Here is a 27792-nt window from a genome sequence, read left to right as displayed (position 1 = left end):
TAATTTTAAAATATATAAGTTTTTAATTAGTTTTAATTATATTTTATTTTCTTTGATATTTTTCATAGGACAACCAAATATGAAAAAATTATTTTCCTTTATATATTTTTTTTCTTTCCTTAGTATTTTCTGGGAACCAAATATAACTTAATTTTTTAAAAAAATTATAAAATTAACATATTTACCTTTATTAATACTAACTAATATTTATCCCATCAATTTTAACTAATAATTATATTCATTAATCCTAAATAATAAACTTAGTTATTCAGATGAAATAATTACAAAATTAAAAATAAGTCACAGATGTGGAGTTATTGACTTATAGATGTTAAATAATAATAATAATAATAATAATTCTCACTAGATAAAAAAAATAGAGAGAAAATATTTAGGATTCACAATAAATTAATTATTGTAACTTAATATTTAAAATTGTTGGCAAATTGGAGATATGTCACGTCCATCAATTCCCTTTCTGTTCAAATATCGTGAACATGAATGCACTTACTTTATACGCCGTTACAATAATTGTTTTTGGGAGAATTGGTAGTGTTTAAGGTCCTATAAAATTATTTTTAATTTTAAGTTATTTTATCAAATATATTTATTTTATTTAATAACATAAATTAAGTTATTATATCACATCAAGTCAATAAATCGAAATACTGAACCTATTAATTGTTTGTTAAGAAAAAAAAAATATTGTTTTCTAATAACATATTTTAGGGTCTGTTTGACAGAAATTTTATAAAGCACTTTTAATTTAAAAATTGTTTTTGAAAAAAAAAATTAGATGTTTGAAAATTTTTAGAAAACACTTTTAAAAATATAAAAAAATCACCCATAATATTGAAAAATCACCTATAAAAAATCACTTATAGGTAATTCTCCTAAAAAAACACTTTCAGATGCACATTTAATTACTTATAATTGTTTTACTTATTTTCATGTTTAAAAAATAATGGAATAAATATATAGAATAATGAAAAATCAAGTAATGCATATAAAATTTATTTTTAAATACTGTTGTAAAAAAAAAAAAAAAATAGACCCCCTTATTTCTGTTTTTCTTGAAAATGGAAACAGAAAAACACTCTAACCAAACAGGGAATACTCATATTTGGTTCTCAGTGGCGCGTGAGTCCCATGGATGACCTTGGACTATGAACTTCCCATGTGCAACCCTCTACCATCTAGCGAGCCCCACTTTCATCTTTCTTTAGCATCTGAAGTGGCTGGTCGATTGTAGTGATGTAGCACATGAAACCGACACCGTTTCACACCTGCACGGCGTCGTTTTATATAAGGGGTTATTGTCAACGGTGCATGCCACTTGGCCTCTCATGAATCATGATGTACACCTGTTGGCTTCCAGAGCCTACAAGAAGCTTCAATGGGCACAGCCTGGACCGACTTCCATTTTCATTCAAGTCATTCAGACTTTGAGGTATGCTGCTCCTTCCCTTTTTTTTATTCTCTTATTCTCTTCTCTTCTCTTCTCTCTCTCTCAAGCATTTTATTTGGTTTGTTTTTCTTATCTTAAAGTTCATAATTGCTGAGGCTTAGACTTTGTCAACGTTCTATTTTTCATTCATTTTTAAATTGGAAATTGTTGATTTTTAAATTTGTTTCCGACTTTAGTTTGAATGGGTTTTGTCTTCTTATTCATCCTTTTTGATCTTCCTCTTCAAGCTAAGCCATCCATTGCTGAAGACTTTTATTCTGCCATTGAGTAGAGTTACAATTTGGGCCTGTTCAACCTGACACAAACCCAATCCTAATCTGACTTAAATGGTAATTTAGATTTAAATTTGGGTTGGGCCTGGGTTGGTGGTGTGCAACCCATGCCAACCTTATTATTACATTAATTTAATATTTCAAACTCTTTCATAGTTATGTTGAAATTTGCTTAGAAGTATCCAATGATGATTTTTAATTTTGTTTTTATTTAGTGTTTTAAATTGATGGTATTAATGCTATAAATTTACAAATTCTAGCTTAAATGAATTTTATTATAATTTTTTGAATTATTAAATATAGATTGACTTATGAAAGTTTGTAATGAAATGGATGCCAAATGTGAGTCCATTTAATATCATCCATTATTTATAGTAATTTTGTTTTGTAAGTTGACTTTTCTTTCTAATATAATTTTTCATTTAGGTTATTTGGTAATTTTGTTTTATGAGTTGATTTTTCATTGTGTTTTTAATATGATAAAAAAATTTATTTAAACCTGAACTTTTGCTAAAGAAAAAACAAAAACTTGTTTAAAAACCTAAAATGTTTTTAACTTGTTTTTAAATTATTTCTAATATTTTAAAATATCGTTTAAAAATAATTTTTATATTTAATGTTTTATTTTTTATCATTTTAGATGTTTGTTTAATTATTTTTTAAAATAACCCTTAAAAAACAATTAAAAATGTTTTCTAAAAACACTGGTGCTGTAGCGAAACTAATTGCAAAAGAAGGGAAATCTACCACATTAAAATTACCTTCCGGGGAAGTCCATTTGATATCCAAAAACTGCTCAGTAACAGTCGGACATGTGGGAAATGTTGGGGTGAACCAGAAAAGTTTGGATAGAGTCGGATCTAAGTGTTGGCTAGTATGTACATTGTGATGAAAATTATTTGACTTTACCCCTTCTCTTCTTTGTTTTTTTCAATCTAAATTGGAGTGGTGTGACTATGTCACTATTGCCGGATTTAAATCTATTAGAATAATAGAATCCAATTCGACTAGATACTAGACATGAGTAAGCGTAGAATATAGAGCAAAGGATAAATGAAATGAGGAAAACAAATGATTCTAGGAAAGGTTCCTAGTCTTCCACACAAGAAAGGAATTTTCCACATCCCTTTCTTGTGTCGAAATAATAATGATCATCGACACCTTCATCAAAAATTCCTAGGATAGAAAATAAGTTTTAATTGTCAAATTTTTATTTTTAGTTTTATTTATTTATTTTATTTTATCTTGAACAATAGAAAAGTGTTCTTCAGACAACAATTACTTCACCCTCAACTAGCCCTACCTTCTATTGCTCAAATAATTCGTCCCTCCTTGCTTCTCACTCCATGTTGAGTGCTGAGCTGATCATATATGACAATACCCCATTTCCCATCTATGGGTCCCATGGATCCTAATTGGTATATCCAATGAATGAAAAATCTAATCCATACCCTAAACTTGATGAATCATCATCACTCCCCCACCAACAAGATCCCCCATTCTCATAGGGCCAATTCTCTTAAACCAAAACCCCCATTAAAACTTGTCTTAGCAGTGATGTTTGCAGCATTAAGCCTTCACACCTACTCTGCTTCATCTTGTGTGTATCCATTCCTCTAAGAGAAGCCAATGGCCAAGCAATGAAAGAAAATTTTCTTCGCTTCAAAGATAGAGAGGTCATCCCCTCTTCAACACTCTTCTTATGTGTCATAATTCTGTCACCCACAATAGGGAAACCTTGGACATCCATATATATAAATATGGAGTCCAGAAAGCTACAAGATGTGGCTCACTGACTCAGAAAACATGGATACCTGTGTGGGAAAACTTGGGTCTAAAATATTTTTTTCAGTTGCCATTTTTATGATTCTTGTTCAAAATTCAAGTTCCACTGCTGTTGAGGTCAGTGGGGATGAGAATTTGGAGACATTGGTGGAGGATGTAGCTGATCACCTTTCATATTCTAGCTCTAATTATGGGTGCCCACAATTTGAATTCATGTTTCTGCTTCTGTTTTTGTTTTTGTTTTTTTTTTTCATTTTGGTTTGATTTATCTTTTGGCATGGGTATAGGGTTTATGAGATGGGTGACTTTGGAGATGAGCCATGGACAATGGTGCAGAAAAAGGGGAACCAATTTGTGGTTAATGATAAGCCTTTTTATGTGAACGGGTTCAACACTTACTGGTTGATGGTATTTGCTGTGGATCAATCCACAAAGGGGAAGGTCAGTGAGCTGTTTCAACAAGCAGCCTCTGTGGGCTTAACTGTGTGCAGGACCTGGGCTTTCAATGATGGCCAGTGGAGAGCTCTTCAGAAGTCTCCCTCTGTTTATGATGAAGAGGTGTTCAAGGTACTCTTCACTGAACAAATCTCAATTTTCATGCTTGTGGATTTTATAGCTCTTTGTGCCCATCACCATGGACACTGCACATATCATGCTATTCCATTTTCTGCTTCTCTGTTTGATGTTGAGCTTATAGAAGCAACAACCTCAAGCAAGGATGAATTCCAAGTTGTATATGTGAAGGAGAATTCTCTTTATAGGAAAAAGCAAGTGGCATTGGGTTTCATCCTTTGTATCAACCCAGTTGAGTCCCACATTGCTAAGCTAAGGCTTAGCAGTTGAACTTATGAGCACTTGGGCACCCTCCCCGTGATAGACGGTTTTCAAGGCTTCATCCATCTCCATGTTCACATCAATTTGTTAAGCATGATCTAGAAACTTATATAAGCATTTTGCATCCTAGAAGAATGATCAAACCATTCAGCATTCACTGTGTAGCCAAGATTTTTGTTCATTTTTTTCCCCTGCAAATATTCTTTGTTGCAGGCCCTGGATTTTGTTGTGAGTGAAGCAAGGAAGTACAAAATCAGGCTTATATTGTCATTAAGCAACAATTGGGAAGGATATGGTGGCAAAGCACAGTATGTCAAATGGGGAAAAGAGGCTGGCCTGAATTTAACCTCTGATGACGACTTCTTCTCTCATCCTACTCTCAGAAGCTACTACAAAGCCAATGTTAAGGCAAGTTCTTCACAACCGCTCGGCCATCTTTTGCTTTAAAACTTGGATATCCAACTTGAAAAATAATCACGCCATAGATGTGCTCTCTTTCCCAATTTGAAGTATGATTTCTATTTCTCTTCAATATTTTGTCTATGCAGACGGTTCTCAATAGAGTCAATACACTCACAAATATCACTTACAAGGAGGACCCAACAATATTTGCTTGGGAACTGATGAATGAGCCACGATGTACTTCAGATCCTACAGGGGATAAACTGCAGGTTTGTTCTATGAAGGCTAAGAACCGATCAATCAGATGCATCAAACCTTTTTCTGTGACAAATAAAATTAGCTTTAGTTATAGCTCTGTAATTCCAAAATTATGCTTTTACTTGCCAGTGTTTGAAAATTGGATTTTCCAATGGGCATTTTTTTTTTCCTGAAGTAACTGATTGCTATTGTTTCTAGTCATGGATACAAGAGATGGCGATCTATGTGAAGAGTATGGATCCAAAGCACTTGCTGGAGATAGGATTGGAAGGATTTTATGGTCCTTCAACACCAGATAAAGTTCAATTCAACCCGAATACATATGCTCAACAAGTTGGAACTGACTTTATCAGAAACCATCAGGTTCTTGGTGTCGATTTTGCTTCAGTTCACATTTATGCAGACTCTTGGTGAGTGTTCAACACCTATGCAAATTTTTGAGCGATATCTGGCATGAATTTAAAACAAATCCAGCTTCATGCCTATTTACATTAATCATAGGCATGCCATTTTTCTTCTGGCATCACTAACGGTTTCATTTGTTGATGGAGGATTTCTCAATCGATCACTGATGCCCATCTCGACTTCACCAAATCATGGATGCAAGCCCACATAGAGGACAGTGAGAAGTACCTGGGAATGCCCGTTGTGTTTGGTGAGTTTGGTGTATCTTCAAAAGACAATGGCTACAACTCATCATTCCGCGACACCTTCATCAGCACAGTGTACAAGATCCTCCTGAATTCTACCAAGAAGGGAGGGAGCGGAGCTGGGAGCCTCTTGTGGCAGCTGTTCCCTGATGGAGCAGACTACATGGACGACGGGTATGCCATTGTTCTCTCCAAGTCTCCTTCAACTTCAAATGTCATCGCTCTTCAGTCCACAAGGCTGATGATGTTCAACTCTATGTGTGCCTGGAACTGCCGCTGGAGTTGCCATAAGAAGCACCCTTTGGATGCATTTCTCTTCCATGATGATCTCTAGAGCCCATATATAAGAAAGACAAGTCCAATTTCATGGAAATGAAGATCGATCAATATCTATGATCATAATACTTGTGTGTATCTCTGTATAATTATGCATGTTGGTCTGTCTACGAATATAAAAATGGGTTATACCCAATTGCAGATTGATGTTTACAGTTAAAGAGTTTGGTTTGTGATTGAGAAAGAGTCTATTGCCCAGTTTGATGCTACATTGGATCAAACTAAGCTGCCCCAGGTCCAATTTTTGAGTCAATTCATACTTTAAAAGCTTCGGATTTGAAGCATGAACTGACCATCATGCCCTTGGAATGAGTATAAGGGGCATGACAAAGAGGTAGAACTCTCAAAAACTTGTTTGTCGAGAATGTCATTTTTTTATACATATTCTACGTGAAATAAAAAAGATTTTATTTATTTTTATTTTTATTTTCAAAACTAAAGGTATGAAACTTGATGGCCATTCAAATTTTTTAAAGATGCTACTTTATTTTAATTTTAAAAATCTGATTTTTAAGGTCACTAGCCTATTAGCATGAGATTGAAACTTTTTGAAGAGTTACCCATGACATTTACTACTTCGATGGTGTCAAGATGAAGTTTTCCCAAACATGGAATTTTCATCATTTAATATATGCATCCCCAATTACTTTTATTTAAAGGGCATATAAATTATTAAATTCTCTTTCCTCTTTATCATCAAAATCAACTTTATTTTCAAACCCTATTTTAGGTGATACAACAAAATGGGGGTTATCATCAATTTCATTAGAATCATCTTGTTCATTTTTATGAAAATAAGAATTATTATAAATCACTTGCATGGTTTTTTTTATTCTCTTTGAAGTTAGGACTATCATAACTAAAACACTCAATTTGATTTGACTCATACGAGCTCTTTCTTTATTTTTATTCTCGAGTCCATTCTTTTTACCTTTTTTTGAACCTTCTTTATTATTTATTTATTTTCCCGGAGTTTCATGTTTCTTAAATGTCTTGGCAAAAATAAAGATTTTAAATTAAGTAAAAGTTAGTTCTCTTTCCTCTTTAAACTCAAGTTATATTATAGGTTGACAAGGAACTGCAAACTCATTCACTCTCAATGCATCGACAATTTTTTTTTTTGTATGTCAGACCAAATTTTCCTAATTACCTTCAAATTTGGAATTTTTTTTAAAATACTTCATTCATTCTAATGCTTCCAAATTAGACGAGCAATACCTACCATTTAGATAACTTTATAGCAAGTGTTCTTATCGGTTATAACTAATATATCTCATATTTTTTTAGCATATCTACATGTTGCTATGCTTCTAAATTCATCAAGATCAAGGCCTCATTGCCTTCTTTGTCAATCTTATATCATTCTTGCTTGACATTTGTCTCTTCTTGTCTAGAGCTACAGGAGGTAATCACCTTGATGCAACTTGTCTCTCCACTCAAAGGACTTCTAAGAAGGGCCTTCAAAGTTTTTTGAGAGTTAAAAGAGTACTTAGAGCACCATCAGAGATTTTAGTCCAAAAAATTAGATTTTTATGTCAATACTCTAAAGGGATATTCAAAGTAGGTTTTTATAAAGTGAATCTACCAAAATGTCCATGGAAAATATAAAAATAGGGCTTAAAAAACTAAACAAAAGAGTCAACATTCCAACATCCCACAAGGACGCATTTGAACTGAGTGTGGATGTTTGAATATCCACCCATAATATTACATTTTTGCTTTCATTTTTCAATATGTTCTTCAATTTTCCATTTTTTAAATATATTATAGTCATTTCTCATACTTTAAATATATCCAAAACCCCTTTTCTTCATACTTTAATTATCAGAAAAATGTTTTTAGGCATAAAAAAATTCATTCAAAGATATTAAACGGATGCTAGCATTTGTAGGGTCAGGTTTAGTTTTGAAAGAACAGCAGCAGCCTGGTCACCACCCAGCAAGAAATAAGGATGCCTAAGAGCTAAAGCAGCTGATAAACGACCACTTCTGAGGGAACCCCTCTCTGAAATAAGTTTAGTAGCCAGATCCCACCCCCTGCCCGAGTCTAGATCAAGAATAGTCAAGTCAGGCTTGAACCAAGTGTACTCCCTCCATCTTTTCAAGTCATACCCCACTGTTTTTAATTCTAAATTGAAATTCTTTAAGCCTGCTGTAGACCTCAAACTTGGTACTGCCATTTGCATCAGTACAATGCCAGCAGAATACATATCAAACGGATCAGGACAGGACAATTGAGCTGCAAATACAATTATAAACCCCACTTTAGCACCGTAACATACAATCGATGTGTTCTACTCCAAAGACTGAGGATTCTTTGTTCAGAAAACCATCAGTTCCATTTTAGCATATGGCGGTTGGTTGGGGCGAGGGGAGAAACAGAAACTTTAACACCCCAAAATAAACTTCAGCGGCAAAATAGTAAATTATAAATTAATTAATTAATTAATTAAATTCATTAAAAGTAAAAAAGTCCTTTTATAATTAATAATCTTTTATATAAGTTAAATTTTCCCAGTGTTTTCTTTATTTAAAAAAATTTATTAACTAAAAATCAGATAATTGAATAACATGTGCTAAATGTTTGAATGTTTAGAGTTTGAAGTTTAAATTTTTCTATATAAGATTCTAATTTTAGATTAATATATTATATTCATTAGTTAGTTTTGAACATATTAGATATTTTTTAGAAAATTTTAATTTAGATTAGGGTTAATTTAGCTAATTTATTTTAAGATCAAAAAAATAAAATTATAAATATAAGTAACACATGGATGAAAATAGGGAAATTTGAATTTTTTTTAGATGAATAGATCTAAACAATGAAATTTCAAAAATTAAATGAGTAAATAAATATATGATTATACGTGGCTTAAGGAATTGGAAAACTAAAGAAGAAGAATTGCATGTTTCTGGATTTTGGATTTAAGGAATTGTATTGGGGTGACAAAAAAAAAAATTAATATGTAACCGTGAGTGGCCAAGGGTGGTAGTGGAATAAATTAAAATAATAATAATGAGTAGAGTTGGTAGGGTTGTTGGAATTGTTAAAAGCACATGCGCTATTTTGTTAAGTAAGAGGGGACATTGAGATTAATAAGAATAATGATAATAATGATATTAATAATAATAATAAAAAATTATGTGATTTGGATGTTTGTAAGTGATGTAAGAATAATAATAATAATAATAATAATAATAATAGTTGAGATTAATAAGAATAATGATATTAATAATAATAATAATAACAATAGTAATAATGTTGCGGGGTATCGAAAAATATAGTAATAATAATAGTAATTGTTTTTAATAAAAGTTTTAATTTAGTTTAAGTATACAAAAGAAATAAATAGTTAGAATAAGATTTGGAAGAGATATGAGTTTATAAAAAAATTTGGAAATTCATTAAATTATATTATTATTGTTTAAGAAGTTGAAAATAATATTGAGTACTAATAATATTAGTATGAGAAATTAATTAAGATCCGAATACTAAATAAAATATTTTTAGGATTATTAAATTTTTACATTTGGATAATTGTGTATGATATTATGTTAGGTGGGGAATAAATTCGTCAAGCTAAATACTTCAAGTTTTTTAGCGCTTTTTTAAGGTAAGGGAAATTAATGCAAATTTTTATAAAAGAAAAATAATTTTCTTTTTATATTGTATTTTGAAATGTGTAAAAATATTATTTTTATCTTTTCTCATGGATCAAATATGTGTTTTGTATGGAAAGTGTATTTGAGAATTTTCTTTGTTTATGAAAAGTGAAAAATTGAGGAGATATGATATTTTGTTTTATAAGTTTGAATTAATGAAATAAAGTATTTGACTCTGAATTATATGGCCTTAATCAACGAGTTATAATAGTTGAACTTATAACCCTAATCAACGGGTTATAATTGTTGACATTTGGTTTTGTTCACCTTAAATTGAACAAATTTTAAACTAGTTACTCAATTGTAAAGTCCCACCTAATTGGAAACCATTTGTCATATGATAACCAGAGTAAAGATATTTTGAATATATTCAATTCGGTTTTGATGAGAAATTGTTTTGAAATGGATATGAAAAAGTTTTGTTGAAAAGTTTGAATATATTAGTATTTTAAACTCAAAAGTTTTTATAAAAATAAGTATATGTTATATCTCCTATTTGCAAACATGATTGAAAATGTTTGATCCATGAAACTATATTGATGTTCTTTATTGAGTTTTAAGTTCATGCCCCTTCATTGATAATTTTTCAGATACTCTCAATTCGGGCGAGGAGTGATGACTAGGTTGAGAAATTTTTCTTTGTTAGGATTTTGATTCAAACTTTATTTTGAACATTGTTTAGATGTTAAAATTTAATTCCTATTTAAATTATTTGAATTTGGAGTTATTTGAACAATAACATTCTGGTTGATGTGTTAGTTTTTAAAGCTGAGAATTAGGGATCATAGAATTTATTTATTTTACTCCTCTAAACAATAAATTGATAATTGGTAATTTTCAATTATAAGATGAATATTATATTGTTTCCACTTTGAACCTTTTAGGTTTAAGGTGTAAAATGACCGTCATGCCCTCAAAGTGGTTTTGAGTCGTGCCAAAAAACCGCAAAACCTGCCATAAAATTAGAGAGAAGCCAATGAGAGTGATGTTTGCAGCATTAATTAACCCTTCACACCAACTCTTCTTCATTTTGTGTACCCATTCCTCTAAGAGAAGCCAATGGCCAAGCAATGAAAGAAAATTTTCTTTGCTTCAAAGATAGAGAGGTCATCCCCTCTTCAACACTCTTCTTATGTGTCACAGTTCTGTCACCCACAATGGGGAAAGCTTAGACATCCATACATATAAATATGGAGTCCAGAAAACTGCAAAATGTAGCCCACTGACTCAAAAAACATGGATACCTATGTGGGAAAACCTGGGTCTAAAATGTTTTTTTCAGTTGCCATTTTTATGATTCTTTTTCAAAGTTCAAGCTCCACCGCCGTTGGGGTCAGTGGGGATGAGGATCTGGAGACATTGGTGGAGAATGTAGCTGATCACCTTTCATATTCTAGCTCTAATTATGGGTACCCACAATTTGAATTCATGTTTCTGCTTCTGTTTTTGTTCTTTTTTTTTCTTTTTTTACATTTTGGTTTGATTTTTTTTTTGACATGGGTATAGGGTTTATGAGATGGGTGACCTTGGAGATGAGCCATGGACAATGGTGCAGAAGAAAGGGAACCAATTTGTGGTTAATGATAAGCCTTTTTATGTGAACGGGTTCAACACTTACTGGTTGATGGTATTTGCTGTGGATCAATCCACAAGGGGGAAGGTCAGTGAGGTGTTTCAACAAGCAGCCTCTGTGGGCTTAACTGTGTGCAGGACCTTGGCTTTCAATGATGGCCAGTGGAGAGCTCTTCAGAAGTCTCCCTCTGTTTATGATGAAGAGGTGTTCAAGGTACTCTTCACTGTACAAATCTCAGTTTTCTTGCTTGTGGATTTTATTGCTCTTTGCGCCCATCACCATAGCCAATACACATATCAGGCAATTCCATCTTCTGCTGCTCTATTTGATGTTGAGTTTATAGAAGAAAGGATGAATTCCGATTTGTGTATATGAAGGTGAATTCTATTTATAGGAAAAAGCAAGTGGCATTGGATTCATCCTTTGTTGTATCAACCCAGTTGAGTCCCACATTGCTGAGATAAGCTAAGGCTTAGTGGTTGGAGTTATAAGCATTTGGGCACCGCCGCCACCCCCCCACTTGATAGCCGGTTTTCAAGGCTCCATCTCCAGGGGTTCACTTCAATTTGTTAAACACGATCTAGATACTTATATGAGTATTTTGTATCCTAATAGAATGATCAAACCATTTAGCATTCATTGTTGCAGGCCCTGGATTTTGTTGTGAGTGAAGCAAGGAAGTACAAAATCAGGCTCATATTGTCATTAGTCAACAATTGGGAAGGATATGGTGGGAAAGCACAGTATGTCAAATGGGGAAAAGAGGCTGGCCTGAATTTAACCTCTGATGATGACTTCTTCTCTCATCCTACTCTCAGAAGCTACTACAAAGCCAATGTTAAGGCAAGTTCTTCACAACCGCCTGGCCATCTTTTGCTTTAAAAATTCATGTGCTCTCTTTCGCAATTTGAAGTCTGATTTATAATTCTCTTCAGTATTTTGTCTACACAGACGGTTCTCAATAGAGTCAATACATTCACAAATATCACTTACAAGGAGGACCCAACAATTTTCGCTTGGGAACTGATGAATGAGCCACGATGTACTTCAGATCCTACAGGGGATAAACTGCAGGTTTGTTCTATGAAGGCTAAGAACCATCAGATGCATCAAACTATTTTCTGTAATTCCAAATATTATGCTTTTACTTGGAAGTGTGTGAGAACTGGATTTTGCAACGGGCATTTTTTTTTTTCTGAAGCGATTGATTGCTATTGTTTCTAGTCATGGATACAAGAGATGGCGGTCTACGTGAAGAGTATGGATCCAAAGCACTTACTGGAGATAGGATTGGAAGGATTTTATGGTCCTTCAACACCAGATAAAGTTCAAGTCAACCCGAATACGTATGCTCAACAAGTTGGAACTGACTTTATCAGAAACCATCTGGTTCTTGGTGTCGATTTTGCTTCAGTTCACATTTATCCAGACTCTTGGTGAGTGCTAGACACCTATGCATTTATACTTGAGCAATATCTGGCATGAACTTAAAACAAATCCAGCTTCATGCCTATTTACATTAATCATAGGTATGCCCTTTTTCTTCTGGCATCACTAACGGTTTCATTTGTTGATGGAGGATTTCTCAATCGATCACTGATGCCCATCTCGACTTCACCAGATCATGGATGCAAGCCCACATAGAGGACAGTGAGAAGTACCTGGGAATGCCTGTTGTGTTTGCTGAGTTTGGTGTATCTTCAGAAGACGATGGCTACAACTCATCATTCCGCGACACCCTCATCAGCACAGTGTACAAGGTCCTCCTGAATTCCACCAGGAAGGGAGGGAGCGGAGCTGGGAGCCTCTTGTGGCAGCTGTTCCCTGATGGGACAGACTACATGGACGACGGGTATGCCATTGTTCTCTCTAAGTCTCCTTCAACTTCAAATATCATCGCTCTTCAGTCCACTAGGCTGATGATGTTCAACTCCAAGTGTGCCCGGAACTGCCGCTGGAGCTGCCATAAGAAGCACCCTTTGGATGCATTTCTCTTCCATGATGATCTCTAGAGCCCAAATATAAGAAACACAAGTCCAATTTCATGGAAATGAAGATTGATCTGTATCTATGATCATAATACATGTGTGTATTTCTGTGTAATTATGCATGTTGGTCTGTTTATGAACATAAAAATGGGTTATACCCAATTGCAGATTGATGTTTGCAGTTGAGTTTGATTTGTGATTGAGAAAGAGTTTATTGCCCAGTTTGATATTACATTTGATCAAACTAAGCCAATAAAAAATGAAGAGGTAGGAACTCCTAAAAACTTGCTTGGCTTTTTTCTAATGGAAAATATGCCACATTGCCTGGGAGATTTTTCCAATTTACTTAATATTTTACGTGAAATAAAAAAAATCTTAGCTTCTTTTTTTTTTTTTTCTTTAAAAAAAAAAAAAAGCCTAAATGTATTAAACTTGGAGGCCATTCAAATATATTTTTAAAGATGTTACCTTTTTTTATCTTAAAAATCTGATTTTTAAGGTCACAAGCCTCTTAACACGAGATTTAAACTTTTTGAAGAGTTTACCATAACACCTACTTTGATGGTGTGTAGATGAAGTTTTCCCAAACATGGAACTTTCATCCTGTGCATTCATTGGAATTACTTTTATTTTAAGGGTGTATAAATTATTAAATTCCCTTTCCTCTTTATCCTCGAAATTAACTTTATTTCCAAATCATATTTTAGTTGATACAACAAAATAAAGGTTATTATTAATTTCATTATAATCATCTTATTCATTCTTATCAAAATAAGAATCAATATAACTCACTTGCATGGCCTTTTCGTTCTCTTTGAAGCTAGAACTATCAAAGCAATTGCACATCCACCATGACTAAAACACTCAATTTGATTTTATTCAAATGAGCCCCTTTTTGTTTTTATTCTCGAGTCCATTCTTTTTACCTTTCTTTAAGCCTTCTTTATTATTAATTTTTTTTATCCCAAAGTTTCATGTGTTTGACGTGTCTTAGCAAAAATAAAGATTTCAAATTGAGTAAGACTTAGTTCACTTTCAACTTTAAACTCAATTTTTTCTTTTAAAGATGCTTTCGAGGTTGATCATTTAGATCTCTTTACGAGGGAAAAGTTATCTCATAGGTTGGCAAAGAACTCCTAACTCATCCACTCTTAATGCATCCACATTTGTTTTTCTTTTATGTATGAAAATTACTTTAGGCCTAAATCTCTTAGGAAGAAATCTTAAACATTTACTAATTATCTTCGAATTTGGAGTTTTTTTCACCCAAGTTAAAATGTTTCATCTTCATATCATTTTAATGCTTTCAAATTAGGTAAGCAATATTTACGGTTTGAATAACTTCTTATTAGAAGTGCCCTTATGAGTTATAGCTAATATCACTCATATTTCTTTTTAGTATATTTACATGTTACCATGCTTTTAAATTCACGAGGACTAACACCATTAAAACTACAATAAAAGGCCTTTGTATTGGCTTCACGGCCTTTATTGTTGATCTTCTCCCATTCTTGTTAGGGTTGTGTTTGATCTTTTCTAGAGTTACAAGAGGTAATCACCCATGCTCTTGCATTTTTAAAGGAAATTTCATTCCAATTTTCCAATGAAGGTGGTTACTCCTTTTATGTCCTTTGAGGCAACACCTTGTACTTAGTGTATCACCTCAACACCACAATAAAGTTTGTGAATTGATGCAACTTTGTCTTTCCATTGAAGGACTTAAGGATCTGGAAAGATTTTTGAGAGTTAAAGCACTTAGAGCAGAGTAATGGCTACATGTATTTTAGTCCAACGATTTTGACTTTTATATCAAAACTCTAAATGGGTATTAAAAGTAGGTTTTTATAAAGTGAATTTACCAAAATTCCATTGAAAATATAAAAATAGGGCTTCAAAAACTAAACAAAAGAGTCAACATTCCAACATCCCACAAAGAGGCATTTGAACTCTCTGTGGATGTTTGAGCTTCTAACAAGAGAATGTTTGAATGGTCCCTACAGATGTTTGAAGAGCCCATATGAGATGTTTGAATATCCAACCATAATATTATATTTTTGTTTTCATTTTTCAATATTTTCTTCAAATTTCCAATTTTTTTTTAATATATTATAGTCATTCCTCATACTTCAAATATATCCAAAACCCTTTTTCTTCATACTTTAATTATCAGAAAAATACTACTAGGCATTAAAAAATTTCATTCAAAGATAGTAAACGAATGCTGGCATTTGTGGAGGAAGCTCACAAATCACAAGTTTATACAAGAGAAGATAATTAGCAGAAGGGGGAAAAATTAATCTCATTGCAATATGAGAATCAGATTTTCATCTTACAAAGAAGACATGACCAACCTTTGCCATTATTTCTCTTTTTTCTTGTTTTTTTTTTTTTTTTTCTTTTGGAGAGCAAATGACCTCCAATATGCTTTCAGTAATCAGAAAAACCAGAAAATCTGTGTTTTTTTCTCTAGGAATGGTACCCAGATAAACTGTATTAATTTTTATTTTTTTATTTTCCTTTTTTTGAAAAGGATAGCCAAGTACCTTTTAAGTCACCCAGTGGAGGAGGGGCAAGAGTTTATGGACTAATACGGCAAGCAAGCTGTTGATACCAGTGAGTCTTGTCCTTCCCTCTGTTATTGCATCAAAAACAATGCATTAGTTCTACTTATGAATTTCTAATGAGCCAACATAGGATGAGAAAAACATGGTTTCAAGCCCAAAATAAGGAGAATTGTAGGGTACCGAATTCTGGGTCATTGGAAGTGTATGATAAAATCTAGGTCATTGATTGAGATACAAATAATAAAACCAAGCTACAAGATAGCACGGGATCAAACTTGATACAAAGCAATGAGCCACAAATGCACACATAGCATAACCTGATTGGTTTGATATGTATCCATAAGGATATCCATTTCTCAACATTGGCAGAAATAGATGCTCAACCATCAACCATCCAAGCTCTTTTAGGCACTGGAAGAATTTTCATTTCCCCAAGTATAAATGATCGATCAAGCATGGTACCATTTTCACATATAATGAGCTGGATCTTACCACATCATTACATGAAATTTATCCATCTCAACCAAAATATTTATTAAAAAAAAAAAAAGAGAATCAAAGAGTTAGAGAAGGCAAAAGATGTACTCACATCAGCAAGTGGCCCACTACTTGCTCAGGCTTAGTTTTGAAAGAACAGCAGCAGCCTGGTCACCACCCAGCAAGAAATAAGGATGTCTAAGAGCTGCAGCAGCTGATAAACGGCCCCTTCTGAGGGAACCCCTCTCTGAAATAAGTTTAGTGGCCAGATCCCACCCTCTGCCTGAGTCTAGATCAAGAATAGTCAAGTCAGGCCTGAACCGAGTGTACTCCCTCCATCTTTTCAAGTCATACCCCACTGTTTTTAATTCTAAATTGAAATTCTTTAAGCCTGCTGTAGACCTCAAACTTGGTACTGCCATTTGCATCAGTACAATGCCAGCAGAATACATATCAAATAGATCAGGACTATTGAGCTGCAAATACAATTATAAACCCCACTTTAGCACTATAACATACAATTGATATGTTCTACTCCACAAAGACTGAGGATTCTTTGTTCAAAAAACCATCAGTTCCATTTTAGCACATGGGGGTTGGGGGGAGGGGGAGAAACAGAAACTGCAATACCTGCCATAAAATTGGAGAAAGAAGGGCAGCAATCGGCTCTGGAGGGGGGGTTGGTGTTTCCTCTGGGAGCACATATAGTTCAGGTGGGCAATAGTCAGGATCAAGCAACCCGCGGTTGGGTACATAGTTTTTGCCAATTCGGAGGTCTGTGGCTGCTCCAAAATCGATGAGCTTGATCTGTCCTCTCTTTGTCACCACTAAGTTTGAGGGCTTTACATCTCGGTGAACAATACCCGTGTCATGGATTTTCTTGAGTGAAGTAATAATCTGGCGCATTATTTGCTTTATGATTAATGCATTTCGTTCAATTGAACCTAGTCCTTGCAAGACACGTCCAAACATAGTAGACTCCAAGTTTAAAGGGAAGTTACGATCTTTCATGTAGTCTGCGAGGTCTCTATCTCCCTGTCACACAGAGAGAAAGCAGTTGATGCTGGCTTTTATGCATCTATAACTGTACACCAATCTTCTTGCATATCACACAAACAAGTCAACTTAACAAAGGCACACATTAAATGCATAAACCTATAAGCAATATTACGACCATAAATCTACTTAGTCTTTTGAATGGATAAGCAATAGCGCTTGCTACCATCTTGGACAGTTACTCAAGGGCCATGATAAATACCCAAACAGAGTAAATACATGACCATTTCTGTCGTGTAACAGAATCCAATCCACATCAGGAGAAGTGCTCATGATGATTCTGTACCATCCTTTACACTTGAAGCTCCACAAAAAGGCTTCTGCCCTCTTGTGAAAAAAGGATATCACGTTTATTGAAAACTTCCATTTAATTATAGGGACGACTCAACATATTCAATGTTGTTATTTAAAGTTTTTCAAGACTCTTAAGGCCCAATTCCCTTGTAAGGATTCCCCTAGTAAAGACCGAAGATATATAATGTAGCTCTGTCTCTAGTTTTCTTAATCCAAATTATGAAGAAAGGAACTTGAGCACTAACTATGGCCATCCTGAGCTTGGATCATTGTACCCTGATATTCATTTTAGGCATTCAAAGGAAGAAACAACATATAGGCATAATGCATTCAGTCACACAAAAATACAAACAGCTAGAGTACCTCGAATTTCCAGACAAGCCATTTTCCACCCTTCGTAAATTGTGAATTTGTTTGATCAGCAATGAAACTTCCAAGGAACTCAGCACATGTTTCAGGAGCTGCTCTAGACAGCCTGTAATTAAACCACTCCTCAAAATCACCACATTCTTTAGCCCCTTGGACTCCAACCTTCACCTGCAGTGCCACATTGCAATCAAAGTTATAATTAAAAACTCTGGTACTACAATTTTGCTTAGAAGGATCCAAACAAGAAACACATTAGTAATAGCCAAAAGACAAAATGGACTGTTATAATTCCCAGAGAAAGAAAAACAAACAGGAAAAGAGGAGGGAGAAGTGAAGAAGCTAAATGCATAGAGGGATAAAAGGAATTTATGAATTATTGCAGGATCCAAGAGGGCAGACAAATTAAATCAATGGAATAGACATTTGAATTATTGCAGGTTCAGCACTTAACTTAAAGAAAGGATAATGGGAATTTATGAATTCATTCTGAACCATAAGTATGCCCAATCAAAAGCTCTGTTTTTTCTTTTCTTTTTTTCTTTTTTCTCTTTTTTTTTTTTTTTTTTTTTTTTTTGTTTTTGTGGAAGAAAGAAGAAGAAGAAGAAATAAAAATTAGTTTTAGAAGTATTTTTCGATCATATCAATTACCTTCTTGAGAATAACCTTCTCCTTGAACCTGCCATCCAACTGCAACGCTTGACCTGTTCCTCTCTTCAGTGGCCTTTCTTCGACACTCACATTCTTTGGAACCAAAACACCAGAATAAACAACACCAAAGGACCCTTCGCCCAATCTATTCCCAACCACAAAATTAGTCCTCTTCAAGTTCCTCCTCCCTGTCAAACTGTCCAAACCCAGCTGCAGAGGAGCTAGAAGATATGAATCTATAGCACCCATGAGAACACCCGGCCTTGAAGTTAGGTAAATCCAAGTGAGCCCAGCAAAAACAAGAATCCCCCACTTCTCCATCTCAGGCAATTCCTCTGTAATTCTCTGAAATTGGGCATACCCAGACCTATAAAATGGAAAAGAAGACAAAGACTGGTCGAGCTCAACCACATTCTCAGAAATGTTGTCGAAGAATGCATTGCACCTTGCTGGGTTAGTCTTGAAGCGGTTCGAGAATGAAGAGAGATGGATTTGGGAAATGGGTTTTGAAAAAGAGAACCAAATTCGTTTGGGTTGTTGTTGGAAAGTGGTTGCAGCTGGGGAGAGAAGAGAAGCCATGGACTCTCCTCGGAGAGGAGTCTCATGGTGCCGAGTGCTGGTGTTTGTTTTTACAAGGAAGCGTCAGCAGAGGCTGAATTTTTCCCACGTGTTCAATCCAGGGTTTATCCATTGAGTAGGGAACATGTGGAGAGAAAACAGACAAGTCTGCCCCTCAAAAACAGATAACTCAGTATTACCAATGCTCGCTTACATTCTATTCATTTGAATGCTCCCCATGGTTATAAGTTATAAACTTATAACTAATGACTAACTGTGGCAGATACTAAAAATTTTAAAAATAACAAAAATAAAATAAAAATAGTCAATGTTATTTATAGCAGTTTGAACAACGCAGACTAATTATCAGATTGAAGTAGATGGTAAGGGCACAGATCGTGTCCACATAATACATAATTCGAACTGGTCTCCATACAGACTTTGCTGGGCTTTCCTAAATAATCCCATATGACACAATTATCCATGGGAAAGACAGCACTACAGTAAAATAATAGTTTTCTTAATTCAAGGGGCTATTCCTTCGAAGAAAAGAGGCCGCAGGCCTTACATAGGTGAAGCCCGTGAAGATATTTCCGTTGGCTTTTGGGCTGGCAGCAGGAGAATCAGCCAATGGCATGTCGGTCCATCGCTTCTCAAAGTTTGCAATGCAGAGTTTTCCATCAACGTCTGGACGAAAACTTGGCTGAATCTCACGAGCCTCCAGCTTCCTCCAGTTGATTGGTTTGAACCACTTATGGTGCTTGATTTCATCGATCCCCAACGGTCCACTTCCCAGGCGCTTGCTTGGGTCCTTTTGTAGCAGCTAAAAAAGGCAAAATTACTTAATTAATTAAATTAAATTAAAACTATTTCAAGGTTATGGGATCTTCCACTGATTCACAATTTGCAATCAGGTGTAAGAAGACTTTGGAATCCGCAGGTTGTAATCAATTGTCAGAGAGGACTTTTAAAAAATGGCTATGAGCAAAAGTTTATGATATCCACATTAGCATCAACTCCTGATTGGTGCATGAGCATCTACTATACAGACTCAAGATAGGAATGATTAAATCATAGGTGCCTAAAATTACCCCTTTCAACACAGAATGCGCATCACTTGACAAAAAGGCTGGAAGCTTGATCTTATCTTTTATTATCTTTTGCTGGATTTTCTGCCGATTCCCACCAATAAATGGAGGCTGCACAAGGGAAAAGCTAATGAGAAAAAGTAATAGTTAGGCACAAACTGCTTATCCATGAAATCAAATAAGCTCCAAGACGTGTTTTGGGATGTTAAGAAGCTATTCAGGAAAGATGGGATGATCCTCTTTCAAGTTGTGGAAGATCATGAATACAACCTTTACATAATTTGGAATGGTTTTGAGAGACTTAAGTTTGTTCAGTTTCACCAAATTTCTCCAATGTTATAAAATCAGAATTTAGTTTCAAGCCTTTTACCACAGTGACATGTGAATTTCTGATGTTGCATATGCCATCATCTTATGCACACATTGATATGGAATTGCTACAATATATTTCACATACCATATGCATAATACAACAAAGCCAAGGAATCTGCAGCAAATCCACTCAACGAATTGCTAAAATTGACTAGGTAGAGAGGCAAGCATCAATGAAAGAAAGTAGTTACACCATCCCAAGTATAAGGGCAATACAACAAATGTTATAAACAAATCAAAATACAAAATTGAAGGTGGCAACTGAAATATGACTCCTTGTTTTAGCTGGTTTCAAGCACACTAATTAAGAAATTGGTTTCAAGTGCCAACTAATTTTCAGTAGTTGCCATAAATGAAATGTGACATGGATGAGTTGGCTTTTATGAAGAAAAAAGGGGAAAAAATGACAGACAACCCAGTATGAAAAAAAGAGGTTTAAAACAAGCATTTCATTGAATAAACACTCATCATAAGGAATTCACATGGAATCTGTAAGTGAAGAAAGCTAACCTTCCCAGTGAGCATCTCGAATAATAGGATTCCCACACTCCACCAGTCTGCAGCCTTATCATGACCTTTCCCAAGAAAAATTTCAGGTGACATATATTCTACAGTTCCACACATTGAATTTGATCTCGTATTCTCATCAAATTCCTTTGCCAGGCCAAAATCAGTCAACATGGCCTAAATTAAGGAATGAGTAACATGTTAAGTTGAGAGAGTAAATGATATTACAGTCATACACACAAAAGAAAAAGAGAGAAAGAGAGAGCATACATGGCCATCTGCATCCAGTAAGATATTTTCAGGTTTAAGATCCCTATGCATTATTCCATTTGCGTGAAGATGAGAGACTGCAGAAACAATCTCAGCAGCATATATACGTGCCAGATCCTCTCTGAAAGAAAATCTAAGTCTCAATTTTATTCATGCCTTGATCATTCTCAGAATATATACAAAGCATTAAAACCAAAGGTACCTGAAAAGACCGTGGTTGTAAAGCTGAAAGAAAAGGTGACCTCCATTTACAAAATCCAGCACAAGGTACAGTCGATATTTGGTCTGCATGTTAAAAATAGCCAAACTTATTGTCTTATGGCAGAAGTAGATTGAGATCTCTTGCTCTGGAAAAAATCTTTTAATAAATACTACTCCCGTTAAAGTTGAACAAGTTTTTATTCCAGAAATAATAATGAGCTCGCTTAAAAAGGAAGCTAGAAAATAAGGAAAAGTAAAAAAACATGGGAACAATGGAAGTCCAAAGAGTCTATTCTTGATGGAAGTAGAAAGTACCTGAAACGAGTATCGGAGCTGGACGATGAAGGGGTGATCTACTTTTGTTAAAATATCCCTTTCAGCTTTCATATATTCAGCATGATCTTTCTCCATAATCTTATCCTTCCGCATGACCTTCATTGCATATATTTCTGATGTATTTCTCTTCCTCACCTGGAATACTTTTCCAAATGCACCCTGCCCAACAAGCTTCATAACTTCAAAATCCTCAAGGCCCACAGTCTCAACCGTGGTGGAATCAGATTCAATGTCTTCAAAAGATTTCTCAGAAATATCATCACCACTGGAAGTCCTCTGAAGTTCTTTGACAGCCTCTTCATGAAGACACTCCACAAGTTCCTCTGAATCCTCTATCTCATGTAAAGCGAGCTTGCTGAGCTTCAATGATTGACTAAGACAAGTTGAGGGGCCAACCAAAGAATGTGACCGGCTATAAATAACAACTGGATCACCATAAATGAGATCATTTGTATCTGCTGCAGATACTGAATCTCCTGAATCCCCAGGATTCATTTCACTGGGTGTCTGGACTGGTAGAGGACCAAATACATCAGCAAAATCTAACTCAACATGATCCAAGGGGACAATATCAGTGGGGTTCATAGGAAAAAGTAGCTGGTTCTGGATTGGTTTGCACATTCTGGTTTTGGTCAAACCAGGTACATCAGAGAAAACCATGTTACCAAGACTATTGAAAGGGAGATGTGTGCTTCAGATGGACAAATTGATTGCTGCTATGGATGAATTTCAAGACAACAACTCCAAGTTGCGTTCAGCTGAAGGACTCCTATCAATGGCCTTGATCAAGAGAAAGTTCACGTATACAATAGCAGTTCCCAAAAAGTTTGGCAGCAAGCAAACCAAAATCCAGAGGAAGTCGTTCTTGTTTCCCGATTTACAGGAAACGACGGATGCTACAGTGGTTTTTGAACTCATGAAGATTAAGTTGTCAAATCTGTAGTCCAAGGTAAAGATACAAGAAGAAAATAAGTTACTAATGCAAAATCAAGCACGATATTCAAAATGCATAATAACACTAAAAACAAATAGCATTTAAAAAAAATCAAAAAGAAAAGATAATATAAAAGTTCTCTAATAAAAATTATCAGTACATATAAACTAGGTGACAAAATGAAACAGACTAGCACAAGAAAAACAGATATATAGATATTCTAGTTACATAATACATACAAATTAGAAAGGTAAGCCAAATAAGAGGTTCTCTTGTAAGAGTACATGTTCAGGTATTTGGAAAGCACAATATTGATGCATTTTAAAAATGAGATCGTCTTCAGTGCCCCTATGCTGGTTAATGAGCCTTCATCCTTTACACATTAATTGCTGCAATAAATCATACACTGCTAGACCACACACTTGGGATACAAATTTCAAACCTTGCTAACATTTTCTATCATTCAAATGTTATAAATCCAGTAAATTAAAACATTCACCTATCACCACTCACACACAAAGGCCTGATCAGTGCAGCTTGCTGATAAATATATCATAAACAATGATGATAAATATAGCATAAACAAGACATGATCAATACTGCTAATTTTTCTGAAATACATTCGTGAGATTACCCAATGCTTCTTCAGACAAAATCTGAGAGGAAAATGTAGGACCACACTAAAGCAATAGATATATTGATGGCTAAGCACCAAAAATCATAGTTTTAAAAAGCGCAAGGCACACTTATGACACAAAAGTCTTCTGCAACTTAGGCACAATACGCAAACACCTATACAAAAAGAAAAAAGAAAAACTCAAGGCATGTGCAAAGCAAAGTGAAACATGACCAGGGATGTATATCAATTTTATAAAATATGATCCAAAATCTAACACAATCAATAAAAAAAAAAAAAGATTTGAAATACATAAAAGAAGCATTCAACAAAAAGGAGCAATGAAATTATATAAATTTCAATATACAAATACAAATTTCAAGGATAGAAGTATTTAAAAAAGAAGAGTAAAGTAGACAAGGCATGCCTCTCCAACAAGACAAACTAGGGAGTGGTGGCATCTTGGGAGTGCATCTTTTAAAACTATGCCAAAAATATTACTTGAATTCACTGTTAGATAAGGTTGTTTCCTAATTTTCATTCCAAGGAAACTTCCATTCATAATTTTCTGTGCTAAAATGCCAAATAAAAAATTTTTGCTCTATTGTTTAGTTAAATATCTAGGAAAAGGAAGATACTAAAATAACCATATGGCCACACATGCTTTCTGATTAAGAAAGCTGGATAGAAAGAAACAATATATTTGTAGTACATGAAATATACTAGAGCTCATGATGCCAAGATGGAATCTACAATTACCAGAAGAAAAGATATATAAGCAATGAAAAGAATTGAAAAAAATCAAGGATAGGGCCTCCTAAAGACATGGAATGCGGTCCAAAATGATTTGATCTAGCTAATGCTCTATAAGACAAGAATAAATAAATATCAGATCCCCGAGGAGATTAGACCATTAATTGAACATCCGATCTTTGAAAAAAATAAAATAAAATCATCCAATTGAAAAACAAGAAATTACAACGAAATCACAAAGGAGATCCAAAGGCGCCCAAACTCATTCTTGATAATAAAGACCTCCCTTTTCCCTTATTTTCCATCTATATATGCTTCTTTCCTTTTTGGTTGCCACTGTTAATTATTTGGGTTTGGAACATGAATCTTTTCCACCATATCCCTTCTCTCCTTCTTGCCCCATGTTCCTTTTGGCTTTTCCCTTGTCTTATAGAGCATTCAGCTAGATCAAATCATTTTGGACCGCATTCCATGTCTTTAGGAGACCCTATCCTTGATTTTTTTCAATTCTTTTCATTGCTTATATATCTTTTCTTCTGGTAATTGTAGATTCCATCTTGGCATCCTGAGCTCTAGTATATTTCATGTACTACAAATATATTGTTTCTTTCTACCCAGCTTTCTTAATCAGAAAGCATGTGTGGCCATATGGTTATTTTAGTATCTTCCTTTTCCTAGATATTTAACTAAACAATAGAGCAAAAAAAATTTATTTGGCATTTAAGCACAGAAAATTATGAATGGAAGTTTCCTTGGAATGAAAATTAGGAAACAACCTTATCTAACAGTGAATTCAAGTAATATTTTTGGCATAGTTTTAAAAGATGCACTCCCTAGACGCCACCACTCCCTAGTTTGCCTTGTTGGAGAGGCATGCCTTGTCTACTTTACTCTTCTTTTTTAAATACTTCTATCCTTGAAATTTGTATTTGTATTTGTATATTTTAGAGACAAAGAAAAATTAGTGGTGTTGTGATCTAAAATATAATCCGCATTCACATATAGAGGGAAAATAAGGGATAGGAAAGGTATTGATCATCCAAACACATATAAGGGAATAGATTGTAATAAAAACTGATCTCCATTAAAATACACATTGAAACGGCAGAACATTTTGGGTGAGGAAAAGCCATCAAATTTGTAAGGATCTCAAATGTCAAAATCAGCTTTATCCGTGTTCGAACAAAATTTCATAAACATTACAATCAACTTCTTAATATGTATACAGGATCCAAGATAAATATTACAACGGAACAACAACAAACACAATTAAAAGAATAAATAAATATCAGATCCCCGAGGAGATTAGACCATTAACTGAACATCCGATCTTTGAACAAAAATAAAATAAAATCATCCAATTGAAAAACAAGAAATTACAACGAAATCACAAAGGAGATCCAAAGGCGCCCAAACTCATTCCAAATTCAGACCATTATATTTCCAGATCTAATCAAACAAACCTAGAACAAAACCGTTTGGTTGCCGAGAAAAAACAGTAAATAAGCAAACAACGAATAATAAAAAAGAAAAAAGAAAAAAAAATCAAAGCAAAGAAAAGAAAACGTGTTGAACATCTACCCGAGAGAGGTTGAAGACGGCGACGGAGAGGAATGAGAGCGTTCTCCTTAAGGGTCGCGTCGCCGCTTATTTATGATCGGTAAGATCATCTAATGCCAAGTTGAACACGTGGCGCTACGCTAGTGGACGATATGATTAAGTTACAAATAGAGGGAAACGTTTTTTGAGTCGGATTTTTGGCATATGCGTTTTCTGTGGATATGGGTTGGCGCCGGGTGGGCTCGTCTCCTTTTTGGTTGGACGCATTTACGTGAATGCCCTTCCGACCATGGGGTATTATGAGGGTTGGTGAATGGGGTTTTCTGTCAAATAAATTACATATGGGGAGATGAGGATATGCTCATATGCTATGTTAGGTTAGGTTCAGTGAATTAGAATTAGTTGACGTGCCGTGTACAGGCCCTATTGAAATTTTGGAAGTTAATGAATTTAGATGAGGGTCATTTTAGGAATACTCATTAAAGATGTAGACATTGAGTAACTTTGAAAGCCTGTTTGATTTGTAAACAACGTAGTTATCGGTCGGAATCAATTTGATTCGGGAGTTATGGACATGTTTATATTATGTTTCAACGTGTGAAAACACGGAAAATGACTAGAAAAATGGATCTCATTTATTTTCTCACTATATTCTTTTAGAATTCAGGTGAGATGTGATAATATATTTTATATCATATTTATAATTTTATAATAATTTTAAGAAGTGTTTTTAATATTTCTAATATTTAAAAATAAAAAATTTCAAGTATTAGAAAAGTTAAAAATGTTTTCTAAAATCACTTAACGTACTATTAGTCATCAACGATGAATGTGAAATAAAATATATTACTTATATTCTTTTTTGTATTTTTGTACAACATATTAAGAGGATGTTTGATAAAATTTAATATTTATTATTTAAGTTGATTTTAAGTTAAATTATACTTAAATTATTGATTTAAAACTTATTACTTAATTCATATTTTAAGTATTAAGTTAATTTAAAGAAATTAACTTAAAATTTATCTAATTATTAAATTGACATATTTATTCAAATAAATTATAAATAAGGCAAAGGATATCAATAGAGGTCGTGGAGTAATATTAAATTAAAATTAATTTAATAAAGATAAGATAAATATGTAGATTTTAAAATAAGTTAATTATTTTTTACTTTAAGTCATACCATTAAATTATTTTTCTAAATATACTCAATTTACTAAATGACTTAAATTAGGTTATTAAGTCACTTTAAGTTATTAAAGTTAGTTTACCAAACACCTACTAAGTTGAAATAGAGGATTTACATATCTCATGTATTATAATTTTTTTAATTATTTTTTTATGTTTTATATTATTTATTTTGTAAAATAATAAAATTTCACTAAAATTTTAATTTGTAGTTAAAAAAATATTTACAAAATATATTGTAAACTAATACTAATAATATATATATATATATAATAATATATATATATATATATATATATAATTTTTTATATATTGAATAATATGATATTAAATTTTTATTTATAAATTTTAAATATTTTAATCATTAATGTTATTAATAAAAAATAAATAAATCCTTACTAAATTTTAAATTAATAAGAGAAATCTTATATATATTTTTTAGCAAATATTGGAATATAATATAATTTTTATTTTAAATAAATATGAACATTGAAAAAAAAAATTTATTCTTTGCAAACTAAATATAACTTTAACATAAAATAATATATCTCATTAAATATATTAACTTGGGATATCATGACTATTGGATGCCGTCTCCCATTAAACTTTGGAAAGGCATGCCCAAAATTTATCCATGAAAAACTTATCCGGACATTCCTTTGCACAGGTAGAATCGTCATCTAAACTTCGAATGCTAGAGAATATTATTTTTAAAACTTTCAATTTTTTTTTTAAAGTTATGTTTGATCAATGGAATATAATAAAAAAAA

At 33.6% G+C, this 27792-nt stretch overlaps 4 protein-coding genes across 6 annotated transcripts; 2 read left to right on the top strand and 2 right to left on the bottom strand.

The window, feature by feature from the left end:
- The first annotated feature begins 1331 nt into the window (after positions 1-1331).
- Positions 1332-6214, top strand: LOC117919550 (mannan endo-1,4-beta-mannosidase 6-like). Of its 2 annotated transcripts, none has more exons than XM_034836709.1 (6): positions 1332-1450; positions 3813-4092; positions 4573-4767; positions 4908-5030; positions 5218-5429; positions 5571-6214. In XM_034836709.1, exons 1-6 carry the CDS (start codon positions 1347-1349, stop codon positions 6001-6003), a joined length of 1347 nt encoding a protein of 448 aa, XP_034692600.1. In that variant the 5' UTR covers positions 1332-1346; the 3' UTR covers positions 6004-6214. The 2 variants fall into 2 exon arrangements, with proteins under 2 accessions (XP_034692600.1, XP_034692599.1); XM_034836708.1 differs by lacking the exon at positions 1332-1450 and adding an exon at positions 3515-3719.
- Positions 6215-10804: 4590 nt separating this feature from the next.
- On the top strand, positions 10805-13427 carry LOC117919705 (mannan endo-1,4-beta-mannosidase 6-like). The gene is made up of 6 exons (XM_034836942.1): positions 10805-11076; positions 11174-11453; positions 11889-12083; positions 12192-12314; positions 12465-12676; positions 12820-13427. The coding sequence occupies exons 1-6, from the start codon at positions 10904-10906 to the stop codon at positions 13250-13252; spliced, it is 1416 nt and encodes a 471-aa protein (XP_034692833.1). The 5' UTR covers positions 10805-10903; the 3' UTR covers positions 13253-13427.
- Positions 13428-15409: 1982 nt separating this feature from the next.
- LOC117919703 (serine/threonine-protein kinase STN8, chloroplastic) lies at positions 15410-19352 on the bottom strand. The gene is made up of 5 exons (XM_034836938.1): positions 18637-19352; positions 17983-18156; positions 16900-17304; positions 16382-16745; positions 15410-15860 (listed from the first exon to the last, which is right to left on the bottom strand). Exons 1-4 carry the CDS (start codon positions 19213-19215, stop codon positions 16398-16400), a joined length of 1506 nt encoding a protein of 501 aa, XP_034692829.1. The 5' UTR covers positions 19216-19352; the 3' UTR covers positions 15410-15860; positions 16382-16397.
- Positions 19353-19505: 153 nt separating this feature from the next.
- LOC117919704 (serine/threonine-protein kinase AtPK2/AtPK19-like) lies at positions 19506-25959 on the bottom strand. Of its 2 annotated transcripts, none has more exons than XM_034836940.1 (7): positions 25853-25959; positions 21948-22905; positions 21634-21716; positions 21432-21564; positions 21165-21338; positions 20286-20393; positions 19506-20017 (listed from the first exon to the last, which is right to left on the bottom strand). In XM_034836940.1, the coding sequence occupies exons 2-7, from the start codon at positions 22626-22628 to the stop codon at positions 19715-19717; spliced, it is 1482 nt and encodes a 493-aa protein (XP_034692831.1). In that variant the 5' UTR covers positions 22629-22905; positions 25853-25959; the 3' UTR covers positions 19506-19714. The 2 variants fall into 2 exon arrangements, with proteins under 2 accessions (XP_034692831.1, XP_034692832.1); XM_034836941.1 differs by having other exon boundaries at positions 21432-21552.
- Between the last annotated feature and the right edge of the window lie 1833 nt (positions 25960-27792).

This window comes from Vitis riparia, chromosome 8 (genome assembly GCF_004353265.1).
Source record: "Vitis riparia cultivar Riparia Gloire de Montpellier isolate 1030 chromosome 8, EGFV_Vit.rip_1.0, whole genome shotgun sequence".
NCBI classification, from domain to species: Eukaryota; Viridiplantae; Streptophyta; class Magnoliopsida; order Vitales; family Vitaceae; genus Vitis; species Vitis riparia.
Note: the sequence above shows the minus strand (reverse complement) of the source record. Positions and strands in the feature narration are given on the sequence as shown.